Raw genomic sequence first — 25,646 nt, 5'->3', positions numbered from 1 at the left:
TGGTAGCACCCATGAAGTGCTTGAGGACGACTCTGCTTTGCTAAATATAGAGGTTTTTGGTGATATTGATTTAGATCACCACAGTGGCACCCAGCTAAAAATCCTATGTTCTGAGATGCCTTGATGTCCACATTATTTTGATATATGGTGTCAATGCTCTGTCTTGGGAAGAATGTAGTCAACGATGCCAGTTTTATCACATCTTGCTTTCGCTGTGATGGGTCAAAAAAAAGAGTAAAAGTTGATTGCAATTGTCGTGCCCCTGAACCTATTTGCTTGATGGAGATGTTAATAGTGATTAAGGTTAATCTCCAAGCTAATCAGGTCATAAAGGTAATTATTTCCAAATATAACTCATAAACTGTTATTTTAATGTTTGATGACTACAAAGGAGCCCAAATTTATCCAAATATTTCCCAGATGATGTTTTATTTAAAAAAAATGGTTCGGATGAAAAAGTCGCTTAGCAACGCAACGTAGGCTGCAGAACGGCCTCCACTTCCGCCACACCCCAACCTGCTGCCAAGCGGAAGCGAGCCTCGATTGACGCAGCCTCGCGCAATCAGGAGACAGAGCGGTGAGGTCATTCGCGAATTGCAGCCAATCGGCCAGCGCTGGAGGCGGGATGGCCGGGTGCCGGGTTTGTGTGACGCGCGGAGGCACTCGGGATTGTCTCAGTGGTTTAAAGGTAAGTGTGCCGGGTGAGTTTTTATTTTTTTTAATAAAAAGAAGTGTGGGATGTTAACGGTGCTGGAATGGGTTTGGGGGGGATGTCGTTGACAGTGAAGGGATGGTTTCAGCTGGCGAGGATGGGATGCAAGCCCTTGCCCTTTGTTTGCTGCCATGGTGCAAATGTCCAGCAGCCCAGCCCTCACGTTGTCCTGCTGGAGTCACTCCCCCCTCCCTGCTGCCCCTCTGTGCCCTGAGAGGGTCCTGGGGATGCCCAGCCCTCACGTTGTCCTGCTGGAGTCACTCCCCCCTCCCTGCTGCCCCTCTGTGCCCTGAGAGGGTCCTGGGGATGCCCAGCCCTCACGTTGTCCTACTGGAGTCACTCCCCCCTCCCTGCTGCCCCTCTGTGCCCTGAGAGGGTCCTGGGGATGCCCAGCCCTCACGTTGTCCTACTGGAGTCACTCCCCCCTCCCTGCTGCCCCTCTGTGCCCTGAGAGGGTCCTGGGGATGCCTAGCCCTCACGTTGTCCTGCTGGAGTCACTTCCCCCCTCCCTGCTGCCCCTCTGTGTCCTGAGAGGGTCCTGGGGATGCCCAGCCCTCACGTTGTCCTGCTGGAGTCACTCCCCCCTCCCTGCTGCCCCTCTGTGTCCTGGGGGTGCCCAGCTCCCCATACTTCACCGGCCTACGACAACCTGAATTTCTCTAGCGCCTGCAGCCCCATGTGCAGATGTGGAGGTCCGAGGCACATCTGGTTCCCCCCGGGATACGCCTGCTGGACGGATGCAGCGTTACAGGGGACCCCAGGCTCCAGGACTTGCAGGCACAGGAGACTGCAGATGCTTTAATCTGGAGCAGCACACATAAGAGCTGGAGGAGCTCAGCGGATCGGGCAGCATCCGTGGAGGGAAATGGACAGTTGACGTTTAGGGCCCGCCCTGCATCCGGATGCCATGTGAAGGGTCGCGACATAAAACCTTGACTGTCCATTTCCCTCCGTGGATGTTGCCTGACCGCTGAGTTCCTCCAGTGTTTTGTGTATTGCTCAAGGACCTACAGTGTTGCTGGTGTCTGACACCCTCCCCCTCCCCCTCCCCCTCCCCCTCCCCTCCCATAGTCAGGTTCTGAGTGGCCACAATGAAGCCAGAAATAGTGAAGAGAAAATACAAAAGCAAGATGCTGGAGGAATTCAGAGGGTCAGGCAGCTTTTGAGGAGGGAAATGGACAGTCAATGTTTCGGGTTGAGACCTTTCATCTGGACTGGAAGATAGAGGGGAGACGCTGGCTAATGGTCTTGACCTGAAATGTTGACTGTCCATTTCCCTGCACGGATGCTGCCCGAGCCACTGAGTTCCTCCAGCATCTTGTTTGTTGCTCCTGATTCCAGCACCTGCAGTCTCTTGTGTCTCCAGAAAATATATTAGGTCTTCTTAGGTGGTCTCTCAGGATGGAGGATGACTTGCTTCCACTCCTCTGGTGGCTGATGTAAGAATCATAGACTCTGCTGCGAATGGGGCAAGAAGTGGGTGGGTAGTTTGTGAGGTGGTGGGTTTCTTCCACCTCTTAAGTAGCTCTGTATGCTGCTGAGGCATGGACTTGAGGTTTCCGCTGCCATCCTGAATGCTCCTCCTCCACTTTGAGATTCCCAGGAGTCGGTGGGGATGTTGCATTTCTTCATGGAGGTTTCAGAGCAAGTCCTTGAACTTTTTTTCTCTGACCTCACAATCTACCTTGTTGTGACCTTGCACCTTATTGCACTGCACTTTCTAGCTGTGACACTTTACTCTACTGTTATTGTTTTTACCTGTACTACCTCAATAGGTAGCACTCTGTACTAACTCAATGTAACTGCACTGTGTAATGAATTGATCTGTATGATCGGTATGCAAGACAAGTTTTTCACTGTACCTCGGTACAAGTGACAATAATAAACCAATACCTGGTAATCTTTTCCCAAGACAGAGCTCTGAATAGGTGTCTATTTTGGAAGCTTGGTGTCAGGCAAAGGATGTAGCCTGCCTAATGTTGCCGACTGTGTGGAACTATGACCTCAATATTGGGATGTTGTCCTGGGAGAGGGCATGGACATTGGCTCGTTTATCCTTCCAGTGTCTCCTCAAAGTCCTCCAAAATCAGTGTTGTTGGGATGTTTCCTGTACCTTGTGATGCCTCCTGTAGGTAGTCTGGAGATCAGGCAGCATCTGTATAGAGAGGGAACTGTTGATGGGGTTAAGATAGCTTTTCAGTGGAAAAACTGCACCTCTGATGGGGTGCAAATGATTTGCAATCTCAGGCCAGCAGAAGATCTGCCCTTTCCCTATCCACCAGTCATAGATCCTCTTATTTCTAGAGTAAACTATAGACCAAGTGATGGCAAATGAGATTGGTAAGACAGATGGTTGGCATATTTGTGGTGAGCTGAAGGGCCTATTTCTGTGCTAACTCTCAGGAAACAAAAGATATTGGTTACTTGATGAATGGTGATAACAGCATCTGCCATCAAAAAGACTCTTGTGGCTTCATGTAGCGCTCCTGTAATGGGAGTTTCAGGTCAATGACCTTTCATCAAAACTTCTTAAGAAATGAACCATACATTTTGAAGTAGTGACCACTTAGAAACCAAAGAAATAGAGTGGCCATGCAGCCACTCCTGCCTGCTCTGTCATTCAGTAAGATTAAAGCTGATCTTTTAGCTCAGTGCGACTTTCTTGCAGTAAGCCCATCTCCTTTGATTCTTTCAATATCCAAAATCTATTGATCTCTGTCATGAATATACTCTGCAGCTGTGCTTCCTCAGCCCTCTTGGACAAAGAAGATTCACATCCCTGTGGGTGAATAAATTTCTTCTCATCTCTGTCCTGAAAAGCTAACCCCTTATTTTGAGACTGTGACTGCTGGCTCTGGACACCACAGTGAGAGGAAGCATCAACTCCACATCTACCCACTCAATCCCCATGCAAGGTCTGCAATTTCTATGCTTCCTGCACTCTCCCAGCTATGTGCAGGCTGTCAGTCCTATCATGCACCTTGGCACTTAAGTGATCTTAATTTGTCTTGTCCTGTTCCAGCTCCAATCTGACCTGAGGACATTTCTCATACCCTTCCTGACATGTACATTTTGAGTCACATAAGGGTTGGGTCAGGTAGCCAGGTTATGCCTGTAACGGGACATTCCCAAGTGGAGGGTGTAGTGCAGGACATCTGTGGCACCTGTTGGGCTCCTCGTGGAATTTGACAGGACAGCACCATTCCTCTGCAGATTTTCTAGCTCTCAGGCTGGGAAATCTGCACCCCCCACCTTCAGTGCAGCAGGCTCACTGAAGTGAAAGGGAAAAATCAGCTGACTGGGAGATAATTAAGTAAAGCATTTTATTTGATTAAATTAAGTTAATGCAATTGTCTTGTTGTGAGTATATGTTTTTAGCCTGAACTTTCAATATACTTTAGCAAGTCCTGAATGGTTTTGGATGTTTGTGAATGTCAAAGAACAGCCCGCCCTTATCATCTGCATTACTAGTATACTGCTTTTATCACAGGTCCACCAGCTATGAAGATCTTGAACATATCCATTGGAAATATTATTTTTGTAGATGATGTAATTTTTTTGTACATATGCATATTTTCATGTTTTTAAAACTGCTTTGATGTCTGTTACTCTTGTCAACAATGTATGTAAGCACAGATATCATGTATAAGATAGAAGTATTTAGCATATCCACATATATGTATGTTGTTTAGTGTGTTAGTATTGTTTAATATGTACTCACATCAATTGATGCATTTATTTCGATTGAATGTTTATGAATATCTTTGATGTTCACAAACATTCAGTCGAAGTGACAACCTTGAGAGCCAGCACACCTTGATGCAGGGGCTCAGCACTGCGCCACATCCATTCGGAGAGGCCCAGCATTGCTATGGGCCTTGCTGATAGCTGTGGAGGTAGCCTCACAGAGGAGAAATGCACCTTGGACAATGCTGGAAGAAGCAGCATTGTCCAAGGTGCAGGTGGATTGTGAACTCAGGGAAGCAGAAGATCTGCCTGTTCTCATCTTAACCACCAAACCAAGGTCCTTTCATTCGCAGCACAAGTTATTGGTTACTCAGCGAATGAAGTTAAAAGCATCAGCCATCAAAATAACTCCTATGGCTGCTAAAAGAGCAGAATGAGCTTTAAGGAAGGGCATCCTTTCAATCTGGGTTGCATTTTTTTCTAATTTCTCTGCTTAAACTTCTCTTTACGCCTCACCCCTTTTAGACTTTTCTTGCTGCCTTTACCACCAGTGTAATTATCCATGTGATCCTGACCACAGTGAGACATCCTTCTTCATTTATTGCTGCTGGCAAATCAAAGATTGGAAGTTCTCTGGTCCAAGAGTTCCGAGCCTCATTTTCCCCTAGTGGGACTAGTTTACTTTAGGCACAGTGTTAAGAGGGGAGGTGCAAAAACAGTTTATTAATCTAAATCAGGGTGCATGGTATTGGGGTGTTATCCTGGCATGGATTGAGGATTGGTAAAAAGAATAGGAATAAATAGGTCATTTTCAGCTGAGAGGTTGAAATATGATGTCACAGGGACTGGTGCTGGGTCCCTGGCTCTTCACGGTCTATAACAATGATTTGGATGAGGGGATCAAACATATGTATGATATAAAATTTGCTGATGATATAAAGCTGGATGGTCATGTGGGCAGTGAGGAGGATGTAGAAAGGCTCCAGGAGATAGACACGGGTTAAATTAATGGGCAGGGACTTGGTAGATGGAATATAATTTTTCTTTCCTTGGTGGAAAAATTAGAAAGGTTGGAACAGATTTTTATCCGTGCTGAGAGTTTGAAAGATGTAGATGTTTAGATGAACTTGGGTCTCCTACATGAATCCCTCAAAATTAACATGCAGTTGCAGCAAGCATTTAGGAAGACAGATAGATAATGGTGGTTTTTATTGCAAGAGGATTTGAGTGCAAGGTTAAAGATGCCTTGCGTCAATTGTACAGGATTCCAGTGACACCATCTGGAAGATTATGCACAGGTCCGGTCTCCATAGGTAAGGAAGGATATACTTACAACTGAGGGAATGCAACAAAAGTTCGTCACATTAATTCCTGGGATGGCGGGTTTGCTGTGTGAGAAGAAGACACTGTCTATACTGTCTTGAGTTTAGAAGGATGAGAGGAGATCTCATTGAAACATACAAAATTCTGACAGGCACGGTAAGTTGCCTGATGATGATTCTCTTGGCTGATCTGTATGGAAACAGGTCAGGATAGATATGAGAAGAAACTCCTTCACCCAGATTGCAGTGAATCTTTGGAATTCTGTATCCAAAAAGACCGTGGAGTATACATAGGTCAATAGATTTTTAGACATTAAGAAAATCAAGGGAAATGGGATTAATGCAAGAAAGTAACACTTGAGTTAAAAAATCAAATGTGATCTTATTAAATGAGAGCAGGCACTATGACTGAATGCCCACTCTTACTTCTATATTTTATGGTGGGTGTATGTTAGTCACACTGCTCAGTGGGTAACTACATGATAAGGAAATTATAATTGGACCTCTGCAATGAACTGTGGAGGGGGATTAAAAATTGATCTAACTTTGCACATAGGAATGTGTCCTCACTTATGTTCTGATGTGCCAAATGAGTCAGCATCATTTAAAGAAATGTGATCTGTATTAGCATCATGGTAAAATAGTGCTGGCAATCCTTAAGGCTCAGAAATCACATATTGGAGAATTGCTGGCATCGTTTAGTTTTGGTATTACAATCCTGCACAAACTTGCATCTTCAGCAGAAAAACGTGGACAGCTTTTGACAAGTTTTGTGCCTCTAGCTGGTGCCCTGTGAGACTTTGTGTGGGCTGATCTGCCTTTTTACTCCTGCCTGTGACCTAATTTGTTCTGAAACTGGTATCGACTCACTGATTAGGAGCTAGAAGAGTTTTGAGTTCAGAAGTGAGATAATGTCTCACTGCTAATGATAATTGGTACATAATTATTTGTCTTGATAATTTTGATGAGCTTGGAGCATCACCTACTAAACCTAATCCAGTCTCGATGTACGTGCAGCTGAGGTCACCCAACAGGTAATGATGTGCACCAGGCAGAGTTCACACAGTAATCATCCAAGGACCCTAACTGAATGGCCACCCCCTCCTTAACCTAAGAGCACAGGCTGTAACTACTATAACTTGCCTAACTCAGCTGAAATCCATTAAATCCTCACAAAATAGGAGATGAGCATGGGGACGTGTACAATACAATCTGGAGTGCTGTATTTGGGTGAGGAATCGAGAAATCTCACCACATTTATTGGTGACTATCTGATAATAAGTTATAAATTTACAATATTGGGATATCAGGAGATTTGGAGTTGAATCTTTTTCTATAACTGGCAAGTGGAAGAGGAGTTCCAAATATTTTTCACAGCTGTAGCAAGTTATTACTTTGTGCATTGTTCATTCTAATGTGTTCTTTCTTTTTAAATCCTGTAAACGGTAGTATGGTGATTGCGGGACATGGAATCCATACGTGTAACAGCTAGAGACTTATGCGAGTACGATGATCTTGCTACAAGCCTCGTACTGGACCCTTACTTGGGTTTTCAAACCCACAAAATGAACATCAGGTAAGCATTTGGCAAATTGTTGCATCTCTCCGGCCATCTTCTGTCTCTTCACTGCTCACTGCCACCCTCCCCTTCCTCTTGAACTTATCCTTTCTACCTCCTTAACTGAGCCACTGCTCCTTTTCTGTAGCTCCTGCAGCATTTTCCTCGTGTTGTCATTATGATTATCTTGAACTGATTGTACCACCTACTCCTTGAACGTTCCTACTCCATGATTTATATACTACCACTTGTAATTCTACAGCATGGGATTCCATGTTCACACTATAATATGCAACTTTCCCTTACTCCATTGATCTTGATGTTTTTATAACACGGCCATCTGTCTACACTAAGATTTATAACAGCTAAAATGCCCCTTTCTATTTACTAAAAAAAACAATGACATCATTAACCACCTGATTGCCTGTGGCTTTCGCTCAATCTTCCCACTCGACTGTCTCTTGTGACCATGCAGATATATAAGACCCAATCTGTGACCCATCCATCTCTCCCAACACCACAATCCATTGTCACCGTGACTTCCAGAGTCTTCCTATCTGGTCTCTCCTCTCCATAAGCTATTGTTCATTTAGAATAGCAAAGTCCAGACCTAGATCAGAAGCGAGGTCATGAAAGTTACTATACAAATTTTTCTTTGGTGGTTAATGGCTGATTGCTGACTTTCTTTTATTTGAACTATGTTTTAGTAGCTAATTATATTAAATCTATGGGGAATACACTGATATGTGCAGGTCTTCATATTGTTTTCTTGCTTCATTCTGAAGTAACAAGTTTAACTCTTAATGGTGCTGTGGGTTTTATTTCATTCCAGCCATCGACCTGTTGTAAGGAGGCACCAATACCTCAGGGATATTCTTCAAAAGTTTCTTAAATCGCAAGACTTGGAAACTGTGTATCGGGCCTTGACGCTGGGTGACTGGGCCTGGCATTACTTCCTACACAAAACATCTCTTGAAGAAGAAATATTCAAAGCTCAGGTGAGTGAGCAAGTGAATCTTTTTGTTTCCTCCCCTTTCGTAAAAGTGCTGAGTCTTGCCCAACACGCCTCCATAAATACCCAATCCCAAGTCCAATCCTCCTGCTTGAGCCCGGACAGAATCTTGTAAGCAGTTGGGCTGAGGGGATCATTGCTACGTGCTCCTTCCCATTCTCACTAGTCTCCACACTTTCATTTTGCAGCACAGACTGTGGATAGTCAGGGATGATCCTCGAGTTGGTTTTAATTCTTGCCTTCTTCCCCAACCCCTGGTCTTGTTCTGTCTTTCCCACAAGTGAAGCCTCTGCCTCAGTTCAACACTGTGTGGTGCATTCCCTTGCTAAGCTATCAGGGTGAGACTGTAATACACCCATGTATTGATTTGAGTATTTTCTACAACTTGCAGAAACAGTTATAAACCGCAGAGCTGGAGCTTATTTACTCAGTGCTGCTTTTCTAAATGGTTCCATTTTATTCCTCCATTCGCTCTCCACAGTGCAGCATTGTACTGGAGTAGATTCCACAAAAATTGGCAACAATCTGGTGCTTAATACCTAAGTGGCCATTTTTAACTGTGAGTCAAGACAGTAACTTCACCAGCTTCCAGTCTATTTCTTACCGAACAAACAGCGAGATTCATTGGTCAGGCACCCACTAATTTTCACCACATATCCCCCTATTTCCCCAGCCTGAGCCACTATACCACTTGTAACAGTCCCGTCTAAGTTCAACCAACTTACTTTAGAATAAGCAATGACTTTGGGGTCTCAGTTGATAGGGACAATCGATGTTGCCTTTTTCAAAGAAATATTTCTCCTTATAAATGTGAATCATTTTTTTGTTAAATCCTTCTTTTAATTTTGTAATCCACTTAATATGCTCTGTATATACATGTATACACAAATAATAAAAATACACACATTGTAAAAACAAGCAAACACACGTAGGCACGTGTGTGTAAGTAAAATTTACTCTTAAGAATGCTCTTTCAGAGTAATTTGTTTATTTGATGAATTCCTGGAATTTTGGCCCTACTTTAGGTATTCCGTTACCTTCGAATATTCCTACCTGAAAGTGGCTTTGAAATCCTCCCGTGTAATCGATATTCTTCAGAATCCAATGGAGCCAAGATTGTGTCCTTAAGAAAGTGGTATGTTTCCTCTCCTTTAATGTGATCTGAGTGGACAGTGATGTGGGTTAAGACAATGGCCTTTCACTTCTGTGATCTGTGTTGAAGTTTCAGCCAGTGATTGAATGTGATAAACATGTCAATTTGGCACATGTATCTTTTAGATAATTGCAGGTTCAAGCTCTACTTAGGACCTGAGCATTAAACCCAGGCGAACTTTTCATTACACTTTTGGATGTGGACTTTGGATAAGGTATTAAACAGGAGCCTATTTGTTCATTTTAGCTGGGTGTTCAGTGATCCCAGGTACAATTGAGAAAAGATGAGCTAATACAGGTATTTAAATTAGATGGTTTTGAGAGTCAGAATCTTTTTCCCATGGTAAGGGTATCAAAAAAACAAGGGGCATAAATTTAAGATGTGAGGAAAGAGTTTTAATAGAGATTTGAGGGGTAAGTTTTTTTTACACAGAGTGCTTGATATCTGGAACTCGCTGCCAGAGGAGGTGGTAAAATCAGATACAACCGCTATGTTTAAGAAACATTTAGACAGGCAAGGGATAGAGGGTTTTAAACCTAATGCAAGCAAATGGGATTAGCGTAGACAGGAAAAAAGATCAACGTAGACATGGTGGGCCGAAGGGCCTGTTTCTGTACTGTACAACTCTGATTATTTTTAAAACTTCCACCACCACCACAACAGTTTTTTACACAGAGAGTGGTGGGTGGCTGGAATGTGCTGCCATGGGTGGTGGTGGAGGCAGATACGAGGGAGACATTTAATAAGCTCTTAGGTCGGCACATGAATCTGCGGGAGGATGGAGGGATATGGACCACGTGCAGGCAGAAGGGAACAGTAGTGTAGTGGTTAGCATAACTCTTTACAGCTCCAGGGACCTGGGTTCAATTTCCACCGCTGTCTGTAGAGAGTTTGTATGTTCTTGCCGTGTCTGTGTGGGTTTCCTCCAGGTGCTCCGGTTTCCTCCCACATTCCAAAGACGATGGGTTAGGAAGTTGTGGGCATGCTATGTTGGCATCGGAAGCGTGGCGACACTTGTGGGCTGCCCCCAGAACACTCTACGCAAAAGATATATTTCACTGTGTGTTTTGATGTACATGTGACTAATAAAGCTATCTTATATAGATCGGCAAAAATTGTTGCTGTGTCCTTGACTGGGATAGGCTAACTTAGCAAAGTGAACAGACCCTAAACAACTTTATAGCTTCCTGATCACTGCTTCACTTCCATGCAGACGTTGAGTGCCTTTCTCCTTTCCTCGTCTGTTTAATTTGCACTTTTGTTCCTGTTCAACAGGAAAGAGAATGATAAGATTGAGCTGCTTGTCGGCTGCTTGGCAGAGCTTTCTGAAGAGGAGGAGTCCCTCCTGCGTCCAGGGGAGAATGACTTCAGTGTGATGTACTCGACCAGAAAGAAATGTGCTCAGCTCTGGTTGGGGCCTGCATCCTTCATCAACCATGGTACGTGTATACTTGGACCTTTTTAATGGTGAAAGAGAAGGAGTTCAGAGGGAACATGGCATTGTTGAAAATGTTCCCTTCGAGAAGGTACACATTGTGTCAGGCCCGGGTGCCTGGCTTGCCTGCTTGGTGAAGTGTCGCTGAAAGAACAATGTCCTTGGTGCTCTGAAGCAGTGAGACTAGCTGACTCTGAAATAGCTCAGAATCAGCAGGTGATGCAGCATAAAGTTTTAATGACACCTCAAGATTTCAGCCCTACTGGAGCAAGGAACATTGAGTCAGTCTTTGGATTCTCCTTGGTTTGAACTGCAACCTATGATACAGGTGCCTAAGATGCAGCTATAATGTGAATGTAATGTGCTTCTGGAAAATACCAAGAAAAACACAAGCCCTGTCAATGTGCTTTAAATTTAGAAATACAAGTTTGGTTAGCACATTTCTCGGATCTGGATTCGATTTCACCTAATTTAATGTAATGGGAATTATATTACATAATTTTTAAGTAGAGAATATCTCCAAGAAACAGACATTTATCCTTCAACTTACAATTGGAAAACAGGTTGGTCATTGCATTGATGATGTTTGTGGGAGTTAGGTGTATGCAGATTAGCTGCTGCACTTCCTGCATTGATTGCACTTTAAGAATACTTCATTGATTGTAAAGTGCTATGGATCCACTCGGGGCTGTGAAAGGCGCTATATAAATGCAAGTTTTCTTTCCTTCATATTTGCATGCTCCCAATCCACTGCTACCCCTCAAAGGCTATTGAATCCCTCTTCATGACCTTCAGTTCACCTCTGATCTCCTCCACTGATCTCTCAACTCTCTGAAACAGATATTAGTTATCCTTGGGAATTCATCTGTCTTCCACTGTTCATACATTATTACAGCAAAGTCCTTTGAATTAGCAGCAGATTTTGTAGTCAACACTTTTAAATCAATCTTTGCCGAATTAAAGTGGTTCTTTTGTTATTATGATTCTAAATGGATATTAGTGTATGTGTGTGTGCGCGTAGGTATACGTACGAAGGCCAATATAAATGTATCTTTTTGTTCGTTCACGGAATGTGGACGTTGCTGGCAATACCAGCATTAATTGCCCCTGAAATGAGGGCATTGTTAACAATCAATTCCATTGGTGAGTCTGAAGTCACATAACAGGCCACATTGGGTAAGGACAGCAGATTTTCTTTCCTACAAAGATTAGTGGACCAGATAGGTTTTTACAACAACCTGTTGTTTCATGGTTACCGCTACTGAGATGAGCTTTAATTCCAAATTTATTTAATTATTTGAATCTAAGTGTCCCAGCTGCTATAGTGAGATTCAGATATATATCACTGAATCAATGGTCCAGAATTCTGGCCACTGGTCCAGTAACCTTACCACTGTGCTACAGTACCATGCAAGCCCAAATACTCCTAAACAGCTATAACTCAAAATATTTGTGTTTTTAAGAAAGGTGCGTGATTGAATAAAGTTAATTGTAATAATGGTATTCCTCTTTTCTCTCCGTGTCCTGAAGACTGCAGACCAAACTGTAAGGTAAGAGAGTGACCTTTATCACATTATTTCAAATGGTTTTGTAATGAAGTAACAGCTATTGAATCTGGGCCTTCTCCTTAGCACCACACAAAAAAACTAATCCCAAATTTGTATGACTTTACATTTCACTGTCTTCTGCTTCTCCTGTCATGAAGTTGTTGATATATCAGCTAGATTATGAACTAACAGATTTCAACTTCAACCCTACAATAGAATCAGTTGCATAATCTAGACTGATATCTTGGTGCAGAACTAGAAGATTGCTACATTATCAGAGGAATAGGTTTGATGTTAAACCATAGCCCTCCTTGCCTCCTTGGTTCAAAGAGTTCTCCTGGTCAGCATTCAGTTACTTACCCATTAACACCAAAATCAAATACTTAGTCATTTACCATACTTGCTGTCTTTGGAAGGATTAGGAACAGAAAATGGGTGTCGTCCTAATCGGTCTCTGTGAACCCCTTCCTTCGTTGTAGGAAAATAGCTTGATCTTTCGTACTTCCTCACAATAGCAACGACTTGCATTTATATAACAACTTTAACGTAGCATCCCGAGGCAATTCACAGGAGTGTTAGCAAGCAAAATTTAACACCAAGCCACTTCAGGAGATATTAGAACTGGTGATCAAAAGCTCAGTCAGAGGTAGTTTTAAGGAGCATCTAAAATGAAGAGAGAGAAGTGCCGAGATCAGGAAATTCCAGAGACATTGCTATGCATAGAAACTCGCAGATAGAGGATTGCAGGCATGATGTTGTGGTCTATTGTTACACAGGGTATCATAACACAACTGGTCTCTTGTTACGTAAATACACTCACCTTGTATTTTCCTTACACAGTTTGTTCCAACTGAGGGTGACCGAGCGTGTGTCAAAGTACTTCGAGATATTGAGCCTGGAGATGAAATCACCTGTTACTATGGTGACAGTTTTTTTGGTGAAAACAATGAGCTGTGCGAATGCTACACTTGTGAAAGGTGAGGGATAAGATGGTTCCCAGACCTCCTAATCTGCTCGAAGGTAATGCTTGGTTAAAGGTCATGATTGCTCAGATGTACACTTCAGGGCAAGCCTACTGAGCCTTACGATGGCATCAATGGGTACAGTGGTGGGGTAACTAAATTATTGGACTCGTATCCAGAGGCCTGGTGTATTGACCTGAAAACATGAGTTAGAATCCCACCACAGCTAGGGAATTTAAATTTAAAATATTGGAACAAATCTGCAATTAGAAGCTAGTCTTGGTAATGGTGACCATGAAATTACTGGATTGTTGTTTAAAACCCATCAAGTTCACCCTTGTGCTTCAGGAGGAAATCTACCATCCATGGTCAGTCTGATTTACACGTGGCCAAAGGCCCACAACTGTCAAATTAATTCTTACCTGCCCTCTGAAATGGCTCAGCAAGCCACTCAGTTCACAGCAGTTAGGTATGGGCACCAGATGCTTTGGAGTGGCTGGGAAGTAGCCAATGACAAGAAATCCAATAATGAAGACCCTTTGTTTCATTATTCTTAACAAAAAGAGTTGGTCTTTAAATTCTTCCAGGCGAGGTGAAGGAGCCTTCAGGATGAAGAAGCGAGATGTGGAAACGGATGCTCTCTATAATTACAGACTAAGAGAGACCGACAGTCGCCTGAGTCGAATGAAGGAGAAAGGCAAAGGAAGATGGACCATGGGAGCATGTGCTGCTCTCTACCAGAAAGCCGCTGATAGGGCATTGTGGCAGAGTGAGTACTCTCACCAGTGTATGCTGCTACGATTGGGAGGGGGGAGGGGTGGGGGGAGGTGGGAGGTCAGGTTCTGTTGTTGAGGTGGGGGTGGGTAGTGAAACATCGACAAGGATTCTCAATCTGTCAATCACATTAAAACCAATCAGGAAGTTGAGAACCATATTCACAAGATAATTACAGATGAAGAATACTAATGACTCACCTTAGTGCATCCATCCAGAATGTTTCTGCAGCATTCAGATGCTTCCAGGGTTTTCACCTCCACTGTACCTACCTCAATTTCCTCAAGCTGGAGAACCCAGAACCAGGAGGCACTGCCTCAAAATAGGGGATCACCCATTTAGGACTGAAATGAGAAGAAACTTCTTTACACATTGGGTTGTGATTATTCGGTTTTCACTATCCCAAAGAGTTGTGTATGCTCATTTACTGAATCTATTCAAAGCAAGGTGCCCAAAATATGGATGTTTGGTTACCAAGAGAATCTGGGGATATGAGGATTGGGCTGGAAAGTGGCCAAAGCAGAGGATTGTCTGTAATTTTGTTGAACAGCTGTATGGCTTACTGCTGCTTCAATTTTTATGTTCTTTCTGGTTCCACTTCTTTGATCTACTGATATCAATGTGAAACTTGCCTTTTATTCATTTTAGTCTGTGTCCTCCTTGTCCTACTCTCAGAACTAGTATAATTTTCTGGATTTACCTTGTCCAAACTATTTAAAATTTTGTTTATCAACATGACTTTCTTCAAAGCTGCAGAGCTGTGGTTTCTTTCTGACACAGACCAGGGATCGACTTTGCTGCTTATCTTGTGCTCTCCTCAATGTTTAAATGTCTTCTCAGCCTCTTAACGATGAGAGTTGCACACAATATTCAAAGTGCTGACTGACCTTAGGAAGTTTTCAAAAGGCACATGTTGCATGGGCCTCACTGCTGACTGGCATAAATAGACAAAGGATAATGGTAGTAACTACCAACAGGTACATAGGGAGGACAAGTTCCCTGCCTCTCCTGACTTCATGTTAGCATAATGGGTTGTTAACCATGGCATTGAGCGGTGGAAGCTCTGTAATAATCACTAATGAAATGGAGGGGTGGGGGTAATTAATCCATCATAATCGCTATGGTGCCAACTCTTCTTGATTGTGTTTGCAACTGTAGAATTGGAATTGGTTTATTGTCACCTCTACCAAGGTACAGTGGAAAAACTTGTCTTGCGTAACGTTCATACAGATTCATTACACAGTGCATTGAGGTAGTACAAGGTAAAACAATAACATAATGCAGAATAAAGTGTAACAGCTACAGAGAAAGTGCAGTGCAGGTAGACAATAGGTGCAAGGTCATAACGAGCTAGATTGTGAGGTCAAGAGTCCATATTATTGTACAAGGGAACCATTCAATAGTCTTAAAACAGTGGGATAGAAACTGTCCTTGAGCCTGGTGGTACGTGCTTTCAGGCTTTTGTATCTTCTGCCTGATGGGAGAGGGAAAGAGAGGGAATGTCCATGGTGGGAGGGGTCTTTGATTATGTTGGCTGCTTTACCAAGGCGGTGAGAAGTGTAGACAGAGTCTATGGAGGGAAGGCTAGTTTCAGTGATGTGCTGAGCTGTGTCCACAACTCTGAAGTTCCTTGCAGTTACACGCAGAGCAGTTGCCATACCAAAAGCCATGGTGCATCAATAAAAAGAAATCATCATGTTTGTGAAGCCCTCCCTGGTCAGATAGCCTTCCAATTATCACCATCTTGGCTGATCTATAAACAGTGGATGCACACATGGGTGGAGGTATCAACTAGTTCAGTGCCTTCAATGAAAAACAGGGGGAACTGCACTTGGTGGGACTTGCTAAGGTTGAACTTGCTTGCTAAGTAATTACTGCATTTTTTTAACTACAGCTTCACCCAGAAGGCTTTCCTTAAGTTCACGGAGGAACCGGCGAAGGAAATGGAGGAGACAGCCCCCAAGAAACTCCCACCCCAAGTCACCGTCTGCACTTCCGTCGATGGCTTTACAGCTGCAGAACTTCCAAGCTGGCAAAGCCAATGAGGCAACAAGCCAGACAAGTCCAGTGGAGTTTCCACAGAATGAAAACAGGACTAACTGCTCCTGGGGGAGGTCTGGAGTGCAGAAGGGGGTGGCGAAAGGACTTCACTGTGGGTTTGAGTGTCCTTCAGTGTTGAAGTTGCAGCCCACAGCTAAGAAAACTGAAATGCCTGTGACATTCCTGATGCCAGAAGGTGTGGTCTTGAAGGATTTGCGAATAAATTTGTACGATTGTAGGGATCTAGCTGGAACCTTGACCAATTTGACTGGAACAGCTACAACAAAACTTGGGAGCCATTTCTGGGAAGAATCAGACGTGGACCAAAGCCCAGCAACCTCTCAGCAACTAGAACCTGTGACCAATCAGAAAACCCCCGTGAGCACCAGCACACTCCCGGCAGCTAAACACAATTCCAGAAAGTCATCAAAGTCAATTGTGGAGAATCCGAATGTTCTTGATTTAACAACTGGAGTGAATATTCTCTGCCCAGACCAAGCACCAGTGGATCCAGGGAGCTCAGAGGAAGCTTTTCCTACAGGTCTGCCTCCTGTTGATACACATACCAGCCCCGAGAAAGTATCTGGTACCTCCCTGCGAAGAAAGAGGAGGAGACGGCGGCGACGGAAAAGGGCATTGAAGGAAAGGACAAATCAAAAGAGAAGTACCTCACAAAACCCAGCGACGTTACCAAGAAGAGCTTTTGGTTTGACCCATTTTGTGAAGATCGACTTGAGCAAGGACACCGTCCTTGTAACCAGCATTAAGAATGAAGTGCAGAGCTCAGTGCAGGGCAACACAACACCTCAGCCAAACCGTAGCCAAGGCCCAACAGACACTGCGAGCTCCTCAGAAATTCGAGATGTCCGTGTCGTGCTGGAAGACATTTCAAAGATATGCGAGACTGCCACTCGCACGTGGTATGTCAGCAGGAAGCTGGCAGCGAGGCTGAGCTTGGAATCTGAGGGAGGGAGCAGACCATCAGATCCCAGAGAAGAGCCTGAGCAGATTACAGACAATAGTTTGTCAAGGACTTCGGACTGTCGAGGACCTCGGCCACGCTCCCGTGCAAGGCGGAACAAGCGGACGAGCTGTGGGCAGAGCAAAGGTGGCCGGCACTCGCTGAAGCAAGCCGTCAAAAGAAAGACGCCTGACCCCGAGAGAATGGAACTGCCAAGTGGACTCGGCTCGACAGATCACCACAGCTCCCAGCAAAGCTCAACTCGGCAGAAGCGATTCAAGCGTTTCACAGACCCTCCAGAAACGATGGGGTTGGGTTCCTCGCAGGGTGGAGTGTGCGACGAGGGCTTTCTCTCCCACGCTTGCTTTGCCTCCTCAGTGGAGGAAGATAAAAGACCCGCTGTTTTCACTCCGTTTGCTCGATCCAAGCGCCTGCGCCTGGTGGTCAGCCACGGTTCCATAGACTTCGACATCTCCTCTTCAGCAAGTGAGAACTCTGTCTGAGTGTTACACTGGGGCAGGGAGTGTTTCTTCTTCCCCTGAAAGGAGTATTCTGTGGAGAGGACAACATTTCCTCACACACAGAGACTTGGTGCAAAATACCCTCCAACTCTTGTGTTATTGGGTGAACGGCAGTGATTACTCCAGTTTGCACAATCTTGCGACACTCTCTGATGTTGGAGCTTGGTGTTTTCATTTTTGCACCTTCACAACCACCCACCCCCTCCAGCCCAGTGAAGGATTGAGGTGTATTGATAGACAAACCCTGAGAGGGTTGATGCCAGAAATGGGGGAATCACATGAGCTGGTGGGGCTAAAGTTATTCCTGCTGTAGTCAGCACCAGTCGTGGGGGTGGTTGATGATGAAGACGTGAAATCAGCCTGGGCTTCCTCTCCTGAGGTATCCATCAACCCACGCTGGGTGAGAACAGAATCAGTCAAGCAGCCCTCTGTGGGTTAACCAGCCTGGGTTAACTGGGCACGGGTGAGATGCCCATTAGTGAACCAGGGCTACACCTCAACACAGGTCACGAGAGGACTGGGCATTAGGCAAACAGAAATAAATTGCAGTGCTAACTAGGAAGTGGTTGTGACTACCCAGCGTGTGGTTAAACAGTGTTATTAAAGCAAGTCACTCGTAAACTGGCAGGTCCTGTCAGCTTGCAAAAGTGAAGTATTCCTTTGAGTATTCATTTAACTAACATTTGAAATACTCTCTCACAACTGCTTGACTCTGTCCCAAGGTCAACATGTGAAGTTTCTATAACCTCAGGATAACAACTCTTGGTGCTCATCGATTGGCTGATGTGCGTGATAATTTTCCTCATACAAGAAAGGCGTACACATTTTTAAAGCAGCTTCCCCGCGCCCCCCCCGCCCCCCCACCGCTGTGTCTATGAAGTCCACACACATATGTATGAGGACATTTCTTAATCTTCTAAATGGTCTTCTAAGTGATTCTAAATGGATCTGAAAAATTAATATGTCTTGGGTCTAATAATGGGGATGGTATTGTCGCCAGGATCTCATAGACTCAGGCATTACGTGAGGAGTCCACTTGGTGCATCTCGCCTTTGTTGGCTCTGAAAGAGCTGTAAAACTAATTCCACTTCCATGACCTTGCCTCAAGGACCTGCAACATCTTTTTCCCCTTCTTATAGTTATCTTTCAATTTGCTTCCAGTGCCACCCAGACAATGTATTTCATATCATCACAACTGGGGTGGCTTGGGAAAATAATTCTCCTTGCTTTCGCCCTGCCCCTTAGTGTTTTGTTTTGTGAATTATAAAGTGTAATGACCTCCAAACACAGGGTGTGTCCTGGGAGCATTGTCTCACTTGTATCTTATTCAGCTGATATACGGATAGGTGCTGTTAAAAGAAGTTACAAAGCACAGACTTAGGTGTTTCTTTGAGTCTTAGTGCCAGAGCAGTAAATATCCCAATGACAGCATCAGTTCTGGGTTATTTGGTACTTGTGAGAACATGGAATTTGCATAAATGCAACTCTGTGCATGCTATCTCTCCAAACTGCAGCGGATTTTAAAGAATGTTTTCTTTTTCATTTTCTCAAGAACCAATGGAATAAGAGTGTTAAATTGCTGGTTCCTTGATTCCCTGTACAACCAAGGGTAGACCCTTATTAACAGGAACTTTGGTAAAAGCAGGAGTTTATTGTACGTTGTTGTGTCATGGATTTTGATATTCTCCACCTGCTCTCCTTAAAACCCAACCTGACATCAAAATATTTAACTAGGGTAAGCAAATGAGCACAGCATTAGTCAATTCCCCAATCTTTTTATCATCTCTGTTCGTTACATAGTCTGCCTTGTGCTAACCAATTTGTGGTATTTTGTTTTAAGGTGTTTTATAAATGCACTTTGTTATTGTACAGAGGTGCAATGTACAATCACTACATATGTATGTCATCTCTTTGTTCATTTGAGGACAGTAATTTAAGATTTTTGTAAATAGCAACCAAAGTAACAGAGTACTGGCACTGACTGTTGAAGCTAAATCATCAGTATCACTTTTTTAAATGTTTTAAAGGTGCAAATAAATATCCCTTTAATGAATCTAATCAATTTGGGAGCATTTATCTTGGGCATCAGTCTGGTATTATTTCATTTTCCCATTCAATACTATGGGTATTTTTATATTTTCTTTCGTAATTGTTGGCTTCTTAATCAGGGAAGTAGCTAGCTGTGGAAAGGAACTGAATTAATGAATATAATGAAATAATCAAGAGGGCATTATTTTAGGACTGTCTCCTCACCAAAGCATTCCTTAGTGAACATGTTTGCAGAAAGAGATGTTCTCACTTGTGAGATATCGAAAATCTCTTTCTGCAAGGGCCAAAAATACAAGATTACAACTAATAAATCCAGGCACAAGAGACTGCAAATGCTGGAAAGGAGCTGGACTCAGATGAAGGATCTCGACTTGAAATGTCGACTGTCCATTTCCCTCCACAGATGCTGCCCGACCCCACTGAGTTCCTCCAACTCCTTTGTGTGTTTTCACAAAGGATCGAGTTGGAATGTGGAATTTCCCGCCCCCACGGAGAGGTTGAAGTGTACAGAATTAGTGAATGTAAAGGGGGAAGCTGGTTGAGTGCATGAGGGTTATGGTATTCAAGGACTTGCTGGTAGATGAAGCAATGACAAAAGTGGCCTCCCATGCTCCTATGCTATATTTTTCCAAGCTTTTTATTCGTGCGGATGTTGTTGGCAACAGCAGTGTTTGTTGTCCATTCGTGAATGCCCCGGTCAGTTGGCAGTTTAGAGTCAAACACATTAGTAGGCTTGGAGTCACATAAAGGCCAGATCAGTTAGGATGGCAGTCTTCCTTCCCTGAAGGACATTGGTAAACCAGATGGCTTTTTACAACAATCTAGTAGCTTCATGGTTATTGTTACTGAGATCTTTTGATTTCAAGTAATGGAGCATAAAGAGCAGAGCCCAGACGGGCAAAGAGGCCTGTGTCAATGCAATCAGTATTGCCTAATCAATGTAGTCACCTATTTGGAGGTAACTAATATTTTTTCTTACTATCTAATTCTGTTGTTTGTAAAATGTTAACACTTTTTTTTCTCCCTCGTAGCTGTGTTGGTTATATGCTGGTGTTCCAAGAAGGTCAAAAATATACAAAGCCTGGCCCTAGGCTGTGCTGAGTTTCTTGGCCTTGGGGGGTGCACCAGCAAAAGGGTCTGAGGAAGGACATTGTTCATCCACAGTTTACATCAGACCAATGTTAAGGGGAACAGAGGGGTTAGAAGTAATGCAACAAACAATCTGCTGGAAGAGCTCAGCGGGTTGAGCAGCATCTGTGGGAGGAAAGGAATTGTCAGTTCTTGGTTGAAACCCTGCATCAGGACTAATTTCTTTCCCCCCACAGATGCTGCTCGATTCACTGAGTTCCTCCAGCGGATTGTTTGTTGCTCCAGATTCCAGCGTCTGCAGTCTCTTGTGTCTCCAGGTTAGAACTAATGTTAGCTTGTTTGGGTAGTCTCAGACCAGGGAATCTAGCCAGAAAATTTAGAGCCAGATCCTTCTTGAATGAAGTCAGAAAACATTTTTTCTTGCCGAGGCTCGTAGAAATTTGCAACTCCCTTCCACAAATGGCAATTAATGCTCGGTTACTTAATAATTTTAAGGCTGAGAATGTAAAGCCCTAGCTAAATTGCAGGATGAACTCTAAAAATTGCAACTGATTTGCAGAAAAAATGGCACGGGTCCTCTAATTGTGTGTGCCTTTGGGTGGGAAGGATAACTACGTGGTAACCAGCTTCACGGTAAAGAAGAAAAACACGTTAATATGTGTTTACAGCTTTGGGCGTCACCTAGAGTCTGATGGCCTATGAGATACTTCTTGAAGTGTAGTTACTGTTCTACTATAGGAAACATGGCCAATTTGCACAGGAAGCTCCCACAAACAGAATAAGATAATGACCAAATAATATCTTTTATTGATGCTAAAGGATAAACATTGGCCAGGACCCTTGCTGTTCTTCAGTACGATGTCATAGCATCTTCTGTGTCCATCGGAGGTGGTAATCCTAGTGTAGCAGCAAATGTGCCATTGGATAATGGTTGCCTTTTACTTTGATCAATCTATTTTAGTGTGTTTTGTGGGGGAAGGAGAGCTGTCGAGTTGGATTGTCCAAGTGCTGCCGCAATGGGAGGGGGCTATTTTATGTTACAGGTAGTCCCCCGCGTTACTGCCATTCACTTTATGGAATTCATAAATCTTTACCCAGAAATTTGAGATGCAGAATAAAATTTGTTCTCACGGAATTTGTGTCGTGGTGGGGGGTGGGAGGGGGAAATAAATAAATGAACACAATTTATTTTTCTCAACTTGCCATTCTTGACGCAGGCACAGATGACACGGCTTCACGTTACAGAAAATCGTGATGCTGCACGTTTTCTAGGAACATAACCTCCTTATAGTGCAGGGGTCACCTGTACAATACAAAATAAATGAGGGCACAGCACGTTATTGGAGGTTTCCCAAAGGTGTTCCAGCTGAAGAATGAATTAGACATTTATCCCTCATTTCTCATGTATAGTCTCTAATATGATGGCCTCATGGTTGTTATCAGATCAGCAACCAGAGTTCTGGGCCATTGATCCAGAGAGGTTCAAATCCATCATGGCAATCTGGGGAATTTAAATTCAAATAATTTAGTCTTTAATTTCTGATTAACATTTCATCTTAGTCTTGGTAAGCACCAAACTGAGACATAAGAGAATGTAGATGCTGGAATCTGGAACAACACACAAAGCACGGGAGGAAATCAACGGGTCGGGCTGCCTCTATGAAGGGAAATGGACAGTTGACACTTCAGGTCAAGACCCTTCATCTGGACTGGAAAGAAAGAGGGGAGATAGCCAGTATAGATAAGTGGAGGGAAGTGATTCCATCATCTTCAGCCCTTTGTCACCTCCACCTATCACCTCCCAGCTTCTGACATTTCCCCCCCTCACCTGCCTATCAACCCCCTCACGTGGATCCACCTATCACCTGCCAGCTCTTGCTCCACCCCTTCCCCTCACCTTTTTATCCTGGCTGTCTCAGTCCTGACGAAGGGTCTCGACCCGAAACGTCGACTGTCCATTTCCCTCCGTAGGTGCTGCCCGACCCGCTGAATTCCTCCAGCGCTCTGTGTGTTGTAACCACAAAACTACCGGATGTTGTAAAAACCTATCTGATTTGCTTATTTCCTTCGCAGAAGGAAAGCTGTACAGTAAATCTTCGATAATCCAGAATGCCCAGGGCTTTGGTGCTGGATTGGCAGTTTTTGACTAGTATCTTGACACAGTTTTAATTCACTTTTTTAGATGTTACACAGTATGATGAATTTCCCGGTGAGCCAGGTGAGTTGGAAGGGAGTGCAGGAACTAGGGGCCCAAGAATGTGGAAAGGGAGTGTGGCAAATATTATTCGATGAGCCAAATGGCGAACCATAGGATAGATTGTCAGGGGTTTACCGTTAACCAGTCTGGCCTGTATGCAACTCTAGACCCACCCACTCTTGACAACCTCCTCAGTTCAGAGGCAATTAGGGAATAAACACCGGCATTTCCAGTGACGTCCATGTAGAATCAGAGTCATACAGTACAGAAACAGGCCCTTTGGCCCAATTCGTTCATGCTGCCAATGGTGCCCATCTAAGCTAGTCCCATGTCCCTCTAAACCTTCCTTATCCATGTACTTATTCATAGAGTCACACAGCACGGAAACAGGCCCTTCGGCCCAACCGGTCCATGCCGACCCAGGTCCCCATCTAAGCCAGTCCCATTTGCCCGCGTTTGGCCTATATACCTTTAAACCTTTCCTATTCGTGCACCTGTCCAATGTTGTTAATGTACCCGACTCAACCACTTCCTCTGGCAGCTCGTCCCTTGTACGGACCACCCTCTGGGTGAAGAAGTTGCCCCTCAGGTCCCTACCAAATCTCTCCCCTCTCACCCTAAACCTGTGCCCTCCAGCTCCCAACTCCCCAACCCCCGGGGAGGAAATGAAGTTGCCCCTCAAGTCCCCTTTAAATCTTTCACCTATGCCCTCTAGTTTTTTGTTCCCCTTCCCTAAGGACTTTGTGCGTTCACCCTGTCTATGCCCCTCATGATTTTATACACCTCTATAAGTTCACCCCTCAGTCTCCTACATTCCAGGAAATAAAGTCCCAGCCTGCCCAACCTCTCCGTATAACTCAGACCCTTGAGTCCTGGTAGCATCCTCAGAAATCTTCTCTGCACTCTTTCCAGTTTAATGATCTTTTTCCTGTAACAGGGTGACTAAAACTGTACACAATACTCCTAGGTTCACGTCTCAGGAGTGGAGTTTGAGGTAAGCACATCCTAAGTTATCCGGGTGAATATTCCTTTAATCTAACCAGCACCCATCCCATCCCTGAAACACATCTGTGGCATCACAGCAGTGTCTGAGCTGCAGCTCGGGATTAATCAATCCCACCTCTTCCATCAGCTGTGCCTGACCCTGCAGCAACATGGGTGTGATGGCTTTCTGCAGCAGAGACACTAGGCCGGGGTACAGCTTCCGTCAGCCAAACAATTTTGCAATTAAATAGCTGACATTCCAAGAATAAAAAACTTGACGTGTTTGCTGGCTTGGCATCGAGGCAACACAAAGTTCAAGCAAAATGGACAGCCGTATGTGGGTCTCTTCTGGGTTTCCTTCCAAAGGTGTGCTGTGGTGGGTTAATTGGCTACTCAAATCACCCCTTTGGTACAAGTAAGTGGTTAAAAAAAATCAAAGGGGGGGGGGTTGATGGACATGTGAGAGGGAATAAATTAAAGGGTTTCAGGAAAAATAGGGAGAGGAAATAGGACTGATATGTTTGGTCTACTGTGAGTCTGCATGGAACCAATGGCCAAATGGTCTACTCCTGTGTCATAATATGTAAGCAAGCTGGAAGCTGAGGGAGCAGAAGTGTCTGGGTTTTACATTGGACCTTTCTATGGGTACACGATTGCAGACACTTCTGGTAAATCTCTGAGATGCCACCAGTATTGGTATTGCTTTATTATTGTCACTTGTACCGAGATACAGTGAAAAACTTGTCTTGCATACCGATTCATACAGGTCAATTCATTACACAGTGCAGTTACATTGAATTAGTACAGAGTGCATTGAGGTAGTACAAGTAAAAACAATAACAGCAGAGTAAAGTGTAAGTGACATAGAATTTAAGTTTAAAAGTGTAGAACGATTATAGTGAGGATAATGAGTAGATCTGTAGAGAGCAGCTTGCAACGAGTCGCCACGCTCCGGTGCCTTCTTGCCATACTCATCTTGCCGATGAGTGCCTCATTGAAATCAAAGCAGATGAAAGTTGACCCTGACGGTAGCTAGGTGACCACTGATGAAGCAATAAGCAGCAAATCAGGAGACATGGTGACGCCTCTTAGAAAGGAAGATGTAGTTAAGAGTCAGTGATCTTGGTCTCCAGAGAGAGTGTGGCTGAAGGTCTTTTTGCACAACTATCTCTGTGACAACAGCCTTGGAAAACCTGAGCCTGCAAAAACATTGCTCATCAGAGAGGTCAAGGAAGGGTGTGTGAATCCCTGAAGCCTCGCCGAGAGTGGGCTTTTTGCTGGCGGGCATGTCTTTACCTCCTAACCCAAGATTCCCAACTCATCTTGAGTGCCCAAGCAGAATCACGATGACATCTGCAGTAATGGAGATTACTGTTGCAGGTAGGGTGTTGCTACTCATGATTTGAGTATTTTCTTATGCCTGAGGAGGAGACTGTTTGGTCTATTGAGTTTATGTTGTCTCTCAGAGCAATTACATCAGTTTTGTTTCTCTAAGCTGCAGTGGTGTTAGTCTTCCTGGCCTCGGGGAAGGAATCAGCCAGCATTCCATCCTAATGAATGTGTGCCCTCTTGGTTATAAATCCATTCTTTCACTGGGTTGCAGCTGACCAGGCTAAAAGTAATGAAAGGTTAAAGAGGTGTTT

General features: G+C 44.1%; 2 protein-coding genes across 3 annotated transcripts in view; one reads left to right on the top strand and one right to left on the bottom strand.

The window, feature by feature from the left end:
* Positions 1 to 25,646, bottom strand: part of LOC127585534 (MOB kinase activator 2-like) — a 507,209-nt gene that overhangs the window by 103,664 nt on the left and 377,899 nt on the right. The window lies entirely within an intron of this gene.
* LOC127585531 (histone-lysine N-methyltransferase KMT5C-like) lies at positions 553 to 19,754 on the top strand. 2 transcript variants are annotated; one of them, XM_052043075.1, is made up of 9 exons: positions 553 to 688; positions 7,171 to 7,297; positions 8,112 to 8,277; positions 9,317 to 9,426; positions 10,720 to 10,883; positions 12,410 to 12,429; positions 13,267 to 13,403; positions 14,042 to 14,157; positions 16,057 to 19,754. In XM_052043075.1, the coding sequence occupies exons 2-9, from the start codon at positions 7,188 to 7,190 to the stop codon at positions 17,664 to 17,666; spliced, it is 2,433 nt and encodes an 810-aa protein (XP_051899035.1). In that variant the 5' UTR covers positions 553 to 688; positions 7,171 to 7,187; the 3' UTR covers positions 17,667 to 19,754. The 2 variants fall into 2 exon arrangements, with proteins under 2 accessions (XP_051899035.1, XP_051899034.1); XM_052043074.1 differs by having other exon boundaries at positions 13,976 to 14,157.

The sequence above is a fragment of the Pristis pectinata genome, chromosome 33 (genome assembly GCF_009764475.1).
Source record: "Pristis pectinata isolate sPriPec2 chromosome 33, sPriPec2.1.pri, whole genome shotgun sequence".
Classification (NCBI taxonomy): domain Eukaryota; kingdom Metazoa; phylum Chordata; class Chondrichthyes; order Rhinopristiformes; family Pristidae; genus Pristis; species Pristis pectinata.
The sequence above is the reverse complement of the archived record's forward strand: the minus strand, read 5'-3'. Positions and strand labels throughout refer to the sequence as shown.

What these genes read in the sequence shown, in the direction of transcription:
- LOC127585531 (XM_052043074.1), top strand. Translation starts at nt 7,188, where the DNA reads ATGGAATCCATACGTGTAACAGCTAGAGACTTATGCGAGTACGATGAT. An exon ending in ATTGTGTCCTTAAGAAAGTG is followed by an intron (nt 9,427 to 10,719) that starts GTATGTTTCCTC and finishes CCTGTTCAACAG; the next exon opens with GAAAGAGAATGATAAGATTG. An exon ending in TGCATCCTTCATCAACCATG is followed by an intron (nt 10,884 to 12,409) that starts GTACGTGTATAC and finishes CGTGTCCTGAAG; the next exon opens with ACTGCAGACCAAACTGTAAG.